The sequence below is a fragment of the Zonotrichia albicollis genome, chromosome 19 (assembly GCF_047830755.1).
Source record: "Zonotrichia albicollis isolate bZonAlb1 chromosome 19, bZonAlb1.hap1, whole genome shotgun sequence".
NCBI lineage: Eukaryota > Metazoa > Chordata > Aves > Passeriformes > Passerellidae > Zonotrichia > Zonotrichia albicollis.
Window position 1 is genome coordinate 7,756,251 of NC_133837.1, and position 13,277 is coordinate 7,769,527.

General features: G+C 46.6%; 1 protein-coding gene across 8 annotated transcripts in view; it reads left to right on the top strand.

Moving 5' to 3' along the window:
• The window catches only part of DNAH9 (dynein axonemal heavy chain 9), a 147,275-nt gene that overhangs the window by 61,019 nt on the left and 72,979 nt on the right, over window positions 1-13,277 (top strand). For 6 of the 8 annotated variants that reach the window (XM_074555240.1, XM_074555241.1, XM_074555242.1 and 3 more), the window contains 8 exons: window positions 239-400; window positions 652-848; window positions 3,355-3,517; window positions 4,440-4,563; window positions 5,716-5,858; window positions 6,786-6,947; window positions 8,365-8,598; window positions 12,964-13,224. In XM_074555240.1, the coding sequence (XP_074411341.1) occupies window positions 239-400; window positions 652-848; window positions 3,355-3,517; window positions 4,440-4,563; window positions 5,716-5,858; window positions 6,786-6,947; window positions 8,365-8,598; window positions 12,964-13,224 (1,446 nt within the window). Of the gene's footprint in view, window positions 1-238; window positions 401-651; window positions 849-3,354; window positions 3,518-4,408; window positions 4,564-5,715; window positions 5,859-6,785; window positions 6,948-8,364; window positions 8,599-12,963; window positions 13,225-13,277 lie in introns of those variants that run through there. The other 2 variants (XM_074555247.1, XM_074555246.1) reach the window with 2 other exon arrangements.

A 13,277-nucleotide genomic window follows, 5' to 3' on the forward strand; every position in this document is an offset into this window, starting at 1 on the left:
AGGTGTCCCTGCCATGGCAGGGATGGGATGGCATGATCCTTAAGGTCCCTTCCAACTCAAAGCCCTCTGGATTGAGAGGCAGCTTTGGGAGTTTTGGGTTCACAAAGGACACATTACCTGGGTGTTTGGTGTGGGGTTGCTCAGGTGCAGGTGGCTGTGAGGGGAACTCAGCCTGGTGGTGTTGGGGTGGAATCCCTCAGGACCAAGCTCGTTTCCTGGCTGTCTTTGCTCTCCACAGGGCCTGCTGTTCTCTACCCCTGAATGTCTGAAGCAGCCCCAAGACCTGGTGAAGCTCTACCTGCACGAGTCAAACCGGGTGTACCGGGATAGGATGGTTGAGGAAGTGGATTGGGATACTTTTGATAAAATCCAGCGAGAGATGGTGAAGAAATGCTACGATGTAAGTGTGGAGGTCTGATGAGGTCTAATGTTGATGAGAATGGAACAGAATGGGTTTATTGGAAGGGAGATCAGTTCTGGGGATTTTCCTTTCCCACTCTTTCATTCCTGAGCCTGTTTCCCCTTTTCCAACAGCAGGTGCAACCGTGGGGACATAAAAAGGCTGGAACACCATAATTCCCTTGGAAGGTGGCTCAGAGCTGCAGTGGGCTTTTCTGCATTTGTTCTCTACTATTTTCTGCTCTTTTCCAGGACATTGAGGACACTTTAGAGCAGGCCAAACACATGAATATTTACTGCCATTTTGCCAAAGGCCTTGGGGAACCTGGCTACCGGCCAGTTCCAAGCTGGGAGGAACTGAACCAGATCCTCGTGGAAGCCTTGGACAGCTACAACGAAGTCAATGCTGCCATGGACCTGGTACTGTTTGAGGATGCCATGAGCCACGTGTAAGGGCTTTTCTGCCTTTATTCCTCATAATTTGTCTGTGCAGATGGCTTTGTGGGGTTTCCTAGAGGATGTAGGAATATGGATCCATGGGCTGAGGCAAATAATTTGTAGTTCTACAGGGCGAAGTGCCAGGTCCTGCACTCTGCATGAACATCTCTCAGATGTGACAACATTCAGGTGCTTTTCTGTCTTCCCTTGCCAGCCAGGACAGAACTGGTTGTACTGGGCTTTCCCCAGATGCTGACTGTTGGTTTAGGATCACATTTACACAGACCCTTAGAGGGATTTTCCTCTGTATAAAGTAAGATTATGTGCATTCAGCCTACTGCTTTTAAAGGATGGAGGCATTTAAACTGCTTTGATCCTTTGGAAAACCTGCTTGCATGGAGATGCCTGGGGGTGCAGGTGGATTCCAGCTGGAAATTGGGCATGTGGGACTATATGAAAATAATCCTCCTGATGATTATTATGAAGCTGTTTACATGCTTTGGGGGGACCTCCAGCTCTCACTCACAGCCTGGGGGAATCCCACCAGGGACAGAATCACTTCTGAGTGCTGGGATGCAGAGCTGGCCTTAGGTGGCTTCAGGAAATTGTGCTGCCCTGGCAATCAGAGCTTGAATTTGTACAGAAACCTTGTCCTAGGAGGTGCAGATTTGGGACTCTAAGCTGGGAGGAAGCCCCTGACCTGCTGCAGCCAGGGTGGGTGGTTTTAATTCTCACTGGACCTGGCAGTCTGTTATATATATATCTGTATATATACAGGAGTAGCATTTTCATATGTGTAAATATATATAAATACATATATATATATGTGTGTGTGTATGTATGTATATGTATATATATACACAAATATATAGATACGTATTTACATATATGTAAAAATATAAAAATAAACTTTATAAAATATATATTAATATACAATATATATATAAATATATTAATATATAATTACATATATTATTTTGATATATTTTATTTATATATTATATAATATGAATAACATAAGTATATAATATATATAAATACACATACAAATTTGTCTGTTCCAAGGGCTCCCAACCTGTGATTAGTCTGGGCATTCCCTCCTCCATCCATGGGGGCCATGGAATCAATCTGCTGTCCTGTTGTCCATGAGTCTTTCTGCTTGCATTGCCTGCAGAATGGTGTCAGGAATATTGACCCTGTACTCCTTTTGCACTTTACATAAATCAGGATTTGCAATTGGAATTTGCAAAACATGGCTCTGCCCCTCCGGTTCATACTGAGAATAATGAGGAAAGGAAGATTTGAGCATCCAGCAGCACTTGCCAATTTCACAGGAGCTGAGTGAATCTCATTCACTGCATTTGGAAATTGCATTTGGCTGAAATACACAACTCCTTCCATCTCAAGTAGCTTCTGAATGTCAGCTTGAATTTGCTGAAGATTTTCAATTGGGAGAGAAAAAGAAGGAAAAAAGACATTTGATGACTTAATATGTGTAGGGCCATGGGGGATACCTGTCAGTCACCTCATCCAGGGCTGTGTCACAGCACAGAGCACATCAAGGCAGGAACACAGGCAGAGCTGGCCTGGGTAATTCAGAGCAGGAATGCTAAAGCTCTCCTCACAGTCTGGATTGCTTTTATGGAAATAATTTCACAGAAATTATTAAATTATAAAACAATCTGTCAGAGTCAGTGCATAGATTATGGAACACTGGAGTTGTAATAAAACAGGGTAGTGTTTCTCACAGTCTTAAATGAAAAAAAAATAGATTAATCCAGAAAAATAGTGAAGGGAGATGAGTAAAGGAATGGGGCTTGTGTTTTAGACCCTGGACAGGGAGGGTTCCACAGCTGGGATCCTCTGGACCCCCTTCACCTAGCAGGGAACATGTGGGGGTGTCAGCGTTTGCTTAAGGACAACAAAAGGGAGGCAGACAGAGTTCACCACAGGACTCTCAGGTGAGCAGACTTGGGAAATAACAGCAAATTCATTGCAAGAGTGAGAAAATCTCACTCTTATGTAGTGATGGTGTGGATAAAAGGAACAGAGATTGTTTTCCAGGCAGGTTTGTGCTATTCCAGCCAGGTGTGGATGTTCTCTAATGCTCAGTAGGGCTCACCTGTGCACAAATCCCAAAGCCCTGAGAAAAGAGAGGGGCTTTTCTGGGGAGGGGGGTCAGAGCCTTGAATTTTGCTCTGTTTTTGCATGTCAATGTAACATCCTTTTCCCCTTGCACTCCCTGCAAAGACCTTCACTTAAACATTGTTCTGTCCAGCAGGACTTGGCAGGTGGGAAAAAAATAGGCACATTTTAAATTTCCACCAAACTTTGGGGGTGTTTTTGGACAGGTCTCATCAGAGATGAGCATTGATTGCTGCCACATCTCCAAGACTGTGTTCTGAGAGGGGTGAAGAATGGCAATTTCCTAGTGAATAAAATATGTATTGAGGAGCAGTGGGCAGAGAAATGGGAGAGCAGTGTTATTAATGAGAAGTTTTGCATGGCTCGGTGCAGCTGCCGCATCAGCCGTGTCCTGGAGGCGCCGCGGGGGAACGCGCTCCTGGTCGGCGTGGGCGGCACGGGCAAGCAGAGCCTGACCCGCCTGGCTGCCTTCCTCTGCTCCATGGAGGTCTTCCAGATCACCCTGAGGAAAGGCTACGGCGTCCCTGACCTCAAGGTGGGGGACTTGAATTGGAGGGGAAGGAAAAAAAGAGAAGAGTTTGCCCGGAAGGGGGTGGTGTGTGATGGGAGAGAGAATGGGGGAGGATGATTGTGAGCCCAGGTGGGCAAGAGGTCAAGGCCACCTGGGATGACCCAGTTCTGGGGTGGCAGCAGGGTCAGGGCAGTGCTCATCCCCTGTGCTGGCACTGCTGGGACACCTCCAGCTATGGGGACAGCTCTGGGACACTCAGGACAGGAAGGACATTGAGGAGCTAGAGTGTGTCCAGGGAAGGAATAGAGCTCCAGGAGGGGCTGAGGGAGCTGGGAAAGGGGCTCAGCCTGGAGAAAAGGAGGCTCGGGGGGACCCTGTGGCTCTGCACAGCTCCTGCCAGGAGGAGACAGCCAGGAGGGTTGGGCTCTGCTCCCAGGGAACAGGGACAGGAGGAGCGGGAATGGCCTCAGGCTGGGCCAGGGCAGGCTTAGGGTGGATATTAGGGAATATTTTTTCACTGAAAGTGCTGTCCAGCCCTGGCACAGCTGCCCAGGGAGGTGGTGAAATGCACACCCCTGGAGGGATTTAAAAGCCATATGGATGTGGCTCTTAGGGACGTGGGTTAGTGATGGCCTTAGCTACTCTGGGGAACAGTTGGATATGATGTCCTTAGAGGGCTCTTCTAATGTAAATGAGATACTGAAACACCCAGAGACAACATGCTCCTGTGGAGAGGAGCACATGCCTTGCTGCTGTGTGTGTGCCCAGGGCTGCAGCCACACCTGGGCTCCCCTGGCAGTGCCCTGAGAACATTCCAGACCAGCCCTGAGCCTCAGCCCTCCGCTGTGTTGATGTTCTCAGCCACTGAGCTGATTCTGAATGATCCCATTTCTGTGCCTGCCCCATGCTTTGCAGCATGCAAGCCCTCCTGGTGTCCCCCCTGCAGGCAGACCTGGCAAACCTGTACCTGAAGGCGGGGCTGAAGAACATGGGCTCTGTGTTCCTTCTGAGCGATGCACAGGTCGCAGACGAGCAGTTCCTGGTGCTGGTCAACGACTTCCTGGCATCAGGTACAGCCCTCGTGTTACAGGAGCCTCCTCCAGCCAGGTCTAATGAGCTCTCAGATGTCTATAACACACCCAAGATGGCTCAGCTACCCTTGGAGGTGTAAAAATCAGCAGGATGGCTTCTGTTGCAATGTTGGAAATAAAAAGGTTTAATAAAAGGCAAAATAACAAACAGAGAAAAACCAGGCCAGGTGCTCCTGGTAAAACACCTCACAAAAGCAATTAGGTTTTTTGTTCTCTTCTAGTAAATTGCTCAGGTGGGACTTTTTGGCTTCTGTCCAATTAGTTATCCTTAAATTTGAGGTGAAGGCCCTGGCACAGGGTGCCCAGAGCAGCTGTGGCTGCCCCTGGATCCCTGGAAATGTTCAGAGCCAGGTTGGATGGGGCTTGGAGCAACCTGAGATAGTGAGAAATGTCTTTATTACTTGTTTCACTTGTTGTCATTATCTGGAACAAAATATACCTTTTAATCTTCTTGATGAATGAGCAGATTTCTGATTAGTGTATTTCCCTAAGTGATCAGTGCACATATTGGAAGTATCTGGCTCAATAATGATGATTTTAATCAAATCAAAAGCCAGAAATGAAGTGAATATGTGATATATTAAGGAAACACTAAGAAAAAAAATATGGTTGGTAGCATTATTGGCAAACAGCTGCTTAACTATTAACTTATAAAAGTTTTTTACAAGATTTGTAACTCATAAAATGTTTGGATCGTCTGGGAGTTATTTGGTCACTGCTGGAAAAGGCCCTGAACAGCTGCAAAAATTTTACGTGCAATTAATGCACTTGCAAAGCTACAATGATTTTATAATACGTATGGCATATTAGGGATTTGAATATTTCTTTTTAAATCTAATTAGACTACAGAGCTAAAAAAAAAAATAAATTGATTTTCTGTACCTTGACTCTAGTCTATCATCCTTTCCCTTGTGTTTTATAAGGAAGTTTGCTCTAACAGATGTTTATTTTTCAGCAGAATGACCTTGTGTGCCCCTTTGCTGCTTCTGGGGCTCAGGGGGATCTGGTGCAGGGGTTTTACCTGAAAATAGGATGTCCCTGAGCCCCTGAAGAGGGAACAGCAGTTTCCCTTTGCTCTGAGACTACAACAACGTCCACATGTGCAAACCCAAACATGCCCTCCTCTCCTAGGGGAAATCCCAGATCTCTTCCCTGATGATGAAGTGGAAAACATCATCAGCAGTGTGAGGAGTGAAGTCAGGGGCCGGGGGCTGGTGGATTCCAGGGAGAATTGCTGGAGGTTTTTCATCGAGCGTGTCCGACGGCAGCTGAAGGTGAGATGGAGCACGAAGGGTTAGTGCTGAATGATTTTTTGCCTTTTTCCTTTTATAGATTCTCTGTGTTCTTCACACACATATTTGTAGCCTGTTATTGGATTAGTAGCTAGTTCCAGTACTTTTCCCTAGCCAGAAAGACAAAATTCCAGAGTTCCAAGCCCCAGGAGGTACAAGGCCTTCATCCTATTGTGGTTTTTCTGTGTAGCAAGGCCAAAAACCAGCTCTTCAGGACATAGATTTGTAAACAAAGTTTAGTTTCCATCTGTGGTCCATTTGCATATTGGATTTAATTGTCCAATTACAGCTTTAGGTTATGAAGTCCCATCCTTCTTGTTTTCTTTCTTCAGTCCAGGTTGTTTTTGCTCTTGGGCCTGAGATTTGGATCATTTGTCCTCGGTTCCCAGCTAGAGAAGGAATTGCTTTGCCTCCTATTTTGAGAATCCAGGACTCCTGAGCAACTGACCAATATCATCAAGCAGAGGCTGTTTATTGTTTACATTACACATATATTTATGGATTCTACAAACTTAGTAGTTTTTAAATATATTTTTAAAACTAATATACTAGTTTTTACTAGTTTTGTGTTACACTTGTGGCTATTTTTTTAATTAGAAAGTACAGAAAGAACTCTGAAGTAGTTTTGTTTGTTCCTTGCAGTTTATGTTTCAAAGTTTAAGAAGTCTCTCTTATCTCTTTTTACATTCTTTTGTGAGTATAAGTTTTTTGTGAGAACAGGTAGTTTTGAGCCCAGACTAAACAACACATCTCATGTATGTAAGCAAGCTACAGACTTAATAATTTAAACGGTGCATTTTACCTAAATCTGAAATAGATGGAAATCTATTAAACTTTCCCTCCGTTTCAGCGGCAGGGCAGGTGCTGCTCTCCCTGCCCTGCCCCTCAGTGCCCTGTCCTGCTCCTCAGGTGGCTCTGTGCCTGTCCCCCGTGGGCCCCAAGCTGCGCCTCCGCAGCCGCCGCTTCCCGGCGCTGGCCAGCTGCACCACCATGGACTGCTTCCAACCATGGCCCCGCCAGGCCCTGGAGTCCGTCAGCCTCCGCTTCCTGCGGGACATGGACACCCTGCAGGTGAGCACCACACAGATCCTGTGCTGGGACACTGGGGGACACCGGGAACAGTGCTGGGCACAGCCAGGGTGGGGCATTTTCAGGGTCTGCTGTGGCAGGAAGGAAACGTGAATCTGACTCCATGTTCTTAGATGACTAATTTATTATGATATGATATGATATTATGCTATGTTATGTTATAGTATATTATACTATGTTGTGTTATAATACGTTATATTATGTTATACTACACTATGTTATGTTATACTATATTATGCTATATTATGCTACATTATACTACATTATACTACATTATACTACATTATACTACATTATACTACATTGTACTACATTGTACTACATTGTACTATATTATACTAAAGCTATACTAAAGAATAGAGAAAGGATATTTAACAGAAGGCTTAATAAGATACTAATGAAAAACCTGTGACTCTCTCCAGAGACCCGAAACAGCCTGACCGTGATTGCTTATCCAACATGTGAATTGTTTTTAGTTAATGACCAATCTCCAAACCACATTCCAAAGCAGCAAAACACAGGAGAAGCAAATCAGATAATTATTGCTTTCATTTTTCTCTGAGGCTTCACAGCTTTCCAGGAGAAGAAATCCTGGCGAAGGGATTTTTCAGAAAATATGACAATGACACCAGAGGAGGCCCCATGTCACTCCTTCCATTTCAGGGAGGGTTGGGTTGGCTTCAACACATCCAGGTGGCTGTCCAGAGGGGCATCACTGGTGGCACTGAAGTGCTTTAAACTCAACCAAACCATCACTGAGGCACATTCCACATTTTTTTGGAGACGACCATGGGTAGAGCCACGGGCACCATGCTCCTGTGTCTCTTGGAGCTGATGAGGATATCTTACTGGGAGCTGATGGCACTGCCAGGGAAAGGACAGCTCTGCCAGCACAAGGGCAGCCCCAAACCTGCACAGAAAATAACCTGCTTCTCTCCCCACTTGTGTCTGAGCCTCTGGAAATCTCAAGGGCAAAAATAGGTCAAGTTCTCAGCAATGACAATCTGCTACTAGAATAGAGATTCATTTCTGTTTATTTAGCTTTTCCAGGCGAGGTTTAGGAAGAATAAAGCCTACAATGTTTCTTTTTAGGAGTGTGCACTTTTCCCATTTGAACAGGAGAAAAGCCCAAAATTATACTTGCTGTTATTTTGTAGAGAAATTGCTTGGAATAAGATAATGTGAGATAAAAAGATATGAAAAAGGGGTATAAAGTAGATGAGCAACAAAGTTATTTTAGAGATAAGAGTGAAAAGGGATCAGCTGAGGTGTTACACCCTGGATTGTGCTGCTGCAGAATCAAAAGTTACCAAATTCCTTTCTATTCAGCACAGACCTGTGTTTATATATAGTTTTCTGTTTAAAACAGTTTCTCCTCATCTTCCCATCTTCCCTTTAGGATTCAGTCAAGGATTCAATAAGTAAATTCATGGCCCACGTCCACATCAGTGTCAATGAGGTGTCCCAGCTGTACCTGAGCAATGAGCGCCGCTACAACTACACCACCCCCAAGTCCTTCCTGGAGCAAATCAAACTCTACCAGAGCCTTCTGCTGAGCAAGGACAGGGAGTTAAAGGCAAAAATGGAGCACCTGGAGAACGGCCTGGAGAAGCTCAAGAGCACCTCTGCACAGGTAAGGACTCCTTGGGGTTGATTTTCCTTGTTTTTCTTGTCTGGTTCGAGGGGCAGCTTTAGAGGGAAGAAATCTGGGCTGGATCCTGGCTCTAGTCTGGCTTGAGCTGGGTTTCTGGAGGAACAGAAGTGATGCTCTGCACTAGAAAGGAGAATGGAGAGGTGTGTGCCCAGACTCTGCTGTTTGGGAGGTAACTGCAAGATTTCGGTAAGTAAAACGAGATTGGGATCCAGCTGACTCTGCCATCCTCTTTTAATGGTTAAATTTCAGCTGTGGTGACAAAACAGCTTAGAAAATACAGGACAGTCAGTGATTTTTGGAGTTGCATCCAGGAAATCTACAATAACCCCAGCAAGACTCTTTCAAACTAAGCAGTGCATGATGTTAAAATGAGGCTGATGTTCATTTTTCCTTTTATTATGCAATCCATTTTTAAAGAGAGCTAACACATGTCTGAAATGTACATCAGTCATCCCAAAATCCCCCAACTGAAGACTCCCTCTGTCACTCTCCTCTGGTAGTGCCTAGAAGTTGTTCTGGGTGTATCCCAACCTTCTCTGCAGTGACACCTACATCTGTTGCTACACTCCCATTTTGCTCTCCATTTCATATTCTATTAACTCTCACAAATGTTTGCTCACAAAGCTTCTCCAGTGTCAAATGAGGCTCTCCTGGAGCTGCTCTGGAGGAATGCAGGAGGGTTGATGAGAAGGAAGGACTGGCAGGTCCATCCCCTTCCACACATCTGCTCTGGGGCGTGCTGGGGGCATCAATCTCATCTGTCACACTTGGGGGACACAGCGTGCCTGGAGGTGATGGATGGGCTGGGCTGGTGCTCTCAGCACTGATATCTCCATCTGCCTTCAAACAGGCTCTACTCACAGAGCAGGGCATGGCAAGGGTGGGCACTGCCACGTACCCTGTGCAGGTTTTAGCATCTCCTTTGGAGGGAAGGGGTAGCAGAGAGCAATGGTGGCACCCACCAGAGCCATGGGGCCGTGTCCTCACTGTCCAGCACACACCTCACCCTGTCACCAAAACTACAGGGAAAACAAAACCCCTCCAACAACGCTTTTAGTGTTAGAGAATTGAGGCATTATTATGTTCTGGCCAGGATGTGCAACAGAAATTATTTCATCCACACATAACCTGGGTTTGCAGAGAAAATCATTCCATGGCACATGAATTTTGCCAGTTTTTTCACAAATCTTATGCAGTCAAAACACATAGAGATTCACTGGTTCAGTGTTCATTGATATCATGGAGTTCTTAGTCTTTGGTTTCCTGTTGGTTCCAGATCTCTTCCCCTCTGATGCCAATTATGTTCTCATTACCTCTGATGCTAATTGGGTTCTTATTCTTATTTCTCTTTTCTCAGACCAGGTGTCTCAGACCACGACAGGGCTGATGTTTGGAGCTGTTGTTAGTTTTTCTGTACCTTCTCTCCTATTCCCAATCTGTTAAGATGTTAAATTCATCAGGCCTTACCTGGTGGAATAATGCTCTGGAAAGAAACAGAAATTCCCTTCCCCGAGAACAAAGGCAAACAAACCTGCTGAAATTATAAATTTTAAATTTTAAACTTGCTATATTTTCCAACAACCTCACCTCACCCATGCAGGCAATAGCTTTGATGGACCTGTGGGGTGCTGCTGTTTTTTCAGGACTCCCCAGTGGTGGGTAAGGTGGATTAGGTTTATTTTTTTGGGGAGAGCAGCTAATATGAAATGAATTTTTGAGAACAAGTCCCTGGGTCTGTTGTGACACATGCGAATCTTTCAGGCTTCTCTTCAGTGGGTGCTGTGTGGGCAGGGTTCTCTGCTGAGCCACAAAGCAGGGGTGGGGGACTTGGAGGCAATGGTTAAAATGGGAAAATCAAATCCCAAGGAGGATGAAAGTGTTGGTGTCTGGTTGCAGTGAGGCTGGGTTGAGAGGTGCCTCCTTGAGCAGGTAATTAAGATGCAAAGCAGTGAGGACAAACATGTCAAATTCAAGTCTAAAATTAGCACTGGGGGCCTAAAATTAAACACCTAAATTACCAGATGTGCGCAATAGTCAAAACTGCTGTTGATTTGAAAGCAGAGTGTGGATATTTATCAGTATTGGAAATCATACCAGCATGTTCAGTCTTGAACATGGGTTTAAATGGCTGAACTTTACATTCACTCATGGAAATACTTGGGGCTGAGGAAGTGGAGAGTCCTCTCTCACTCAGGTGTGTCACCTTCAGGTTGTGTTGGGAGTGATGTGCTGAGGGAATTTTCAAAGTAAAGATGGAGGAATTTGATCCCTGGATATCACCTGGCTGTGCTGTAGCTCTGGGGCCTGGTGCTCATCCCTGGCATCCTCCAGGGCTCAGTTAAGGATGAGGTTTGTGTAATTCTGTAGGCTCAGAGTGGCCTCAGCACTAGGGGCTGTTGTATCAGAAGCTGCAGGTGTTTTTTACTTTGCTGTTCCCATTTCAAAATAACCTCTCTGCCTCTTTTCACCGTGGTCCCCTCTTCCTCTACCCCCTTTTATTTTTCCTTCCTGTGGAGATTTGGCCACCTGGATGCTGCTGACAAACTTTGCTCCTCTAGGAATGTTTTACAGGCACCTCTCCCTGCGGCCAGTGCATCCTCAGCACTCAGGAAGCTGAAGCCTCCGTCCCAAAGCCTCCTTCCCGTTAGGAGATAATGGATTGGGAAGATGTGTGGGATGAGTCATTTGTTTTTCAGAGTGCTGTGTGCCACCAAGAGGTCAGCACCCATTGCTGAGTAATTCTGAGGATGGCTGTGGTTAATATTGCATCATTGCATTCCACATTCCAGCCTGCCTGCCGCTATCAATTAATCGCTGACCTTTTGATGTATTTTGTGTTCTTGAAACAAGGCAGGGACAATCAGATAAAATGAGTCTTCTGGGAGCCTGCCCTCCAGGTTTTCTTCTCTTCAATAATTTTTCTCATGCTGTTCTGGTGGTAGGCAAGGGCTTCTCCCTTCCTTTTTCTGATGAAGTCACAGCACATTACCCTTGAATTTCTCATTTGCTTTGCTCTTTGCCTTTCCACCTCACATTACTAATTGCTTATCAGATTGTTCTGCACTCAGGAAGCTGCTCACAGGTTTCTCATGGAATCACAGAATCACAGAATTCTTTGGGTTGCAAGAGATCTTAAAGATCATCCTTTTCCACCCCTTGCCATGGCAGGGAAACCTTCCACTGTCACAGGGACACCTTGCACTGCCCCAGGTTGTTCCAAGCCCCATCCAGCCTGGCCTTGGGCACTGCCAGGGATCCATGGCCTCCCACCCTCCCAGGGAAGGATTTCTTCCTGATAGCCAACCTAACCCTGCCCTTCTTCAATCTGAAGTAATTCCCAATTGTCCTGTCTCTTCAGGCCCTTGCAAACACTCCTTCTCCAGCATTCTTGCTTTTCTAAAATCCTGACAAAGTCATTTCCCCTTCCATTGTGCTTGGCAGGGCATTGTGTGTTGCCCGGGGCTGAGCTTACACCTTCTCTTTGTGCTGCTGTTGAGTGCCTGTGGATTTTAATCCCCTGCTTGTTTTGTCCTGGCCCTGTAAACCCCTGGAGCTGCTGTTTGTGTGTATATCCAGCACACAAAGGCTGATTTCTGGGCAGAAGGTCACAGCCATATCAGCCATCAGCAGAGCCCACTTCAATTTCCGGCAGCCCCCAGAGAGCTGGAGCTGCACAAGGAGCTGCTGCTGGGTTTGTCACACCACGGGGGGATTCTGTGAGCCTGGATTTACAGCTGTGCCTTTGTCCTGCTGAGAGCAGTCCCACAGAGCCAGGAGCAGGGCATGGTGATGGATGGAGGGCGTGTGGAGAGCCCTGAAAAACTGCTCTCCACATGAAGCCAATGCCAAATGTCAGCAGCTTCAGTTGATGGACTGCAGGCTGTGCTCTCCCTTCTGGTATCACAATGGTATCACCAAAAGCAGTGGCTGCTTTCCTTCCTGTGAGTATTTGTATGTGGGTAAAGATGTACCCCAGGAGCTCTAAGGGAACATTTGCAAGCCTGAGATCAGGCAGTGAAAGCCTCTGTGCTCTGCCCAGAGTCTGGGTGAGTTCACTGAAATGGGGATTTTACAGGAGGTTTTCTGTCTGTAGGTGAGAGCCTGTGTAAGCTTCCTCCTGGGCAAATGCTGCTGAGGGCTCCTGTGTGTGAGCAGGGGTGAGGAGCTGCCACCATGGCCATACTGGTGGAGTAAAACACGAGGAGTCAGCAGAGTGAAGGCATCAGCAGGACTCTGCTGACAGCCAGGGGTCCCTGCCCTGGGGTCCCTCACTGGGTGTGAGGCTGTGCTGGGCACTGGGGAGCAGGCAGGGCAGCCCAGCTCACACAAATCTCTGCCCTGCAGGTGGATGAGCTGAAGGCCAAGCTGGCAGCCCAGGAGGTGGAGCTGAAGCAGAAGAACGAGGATGCTGACAAGCTGATCCAGGTGGTGGGGGTGGAGACGGAGAAGGTGAGCAGAAAGAAAGCAGTGGCTGATGAGGAGGAGCGGAAGGTGGCCCTCATTGCCCAGGAGGTGGAGCAGAAGCAGAAGGACTGTGAGGAGGACCTGGCCAAGGCTGAGCCTGCCCTGGCAGCTGCCCAAGCTGCTCTCAACACCCTCAACAAGGTAGGGTGAGGGCTCCCTCAGTGGTTTTCCTCCTCACTGGGGGAGAGGGGCTG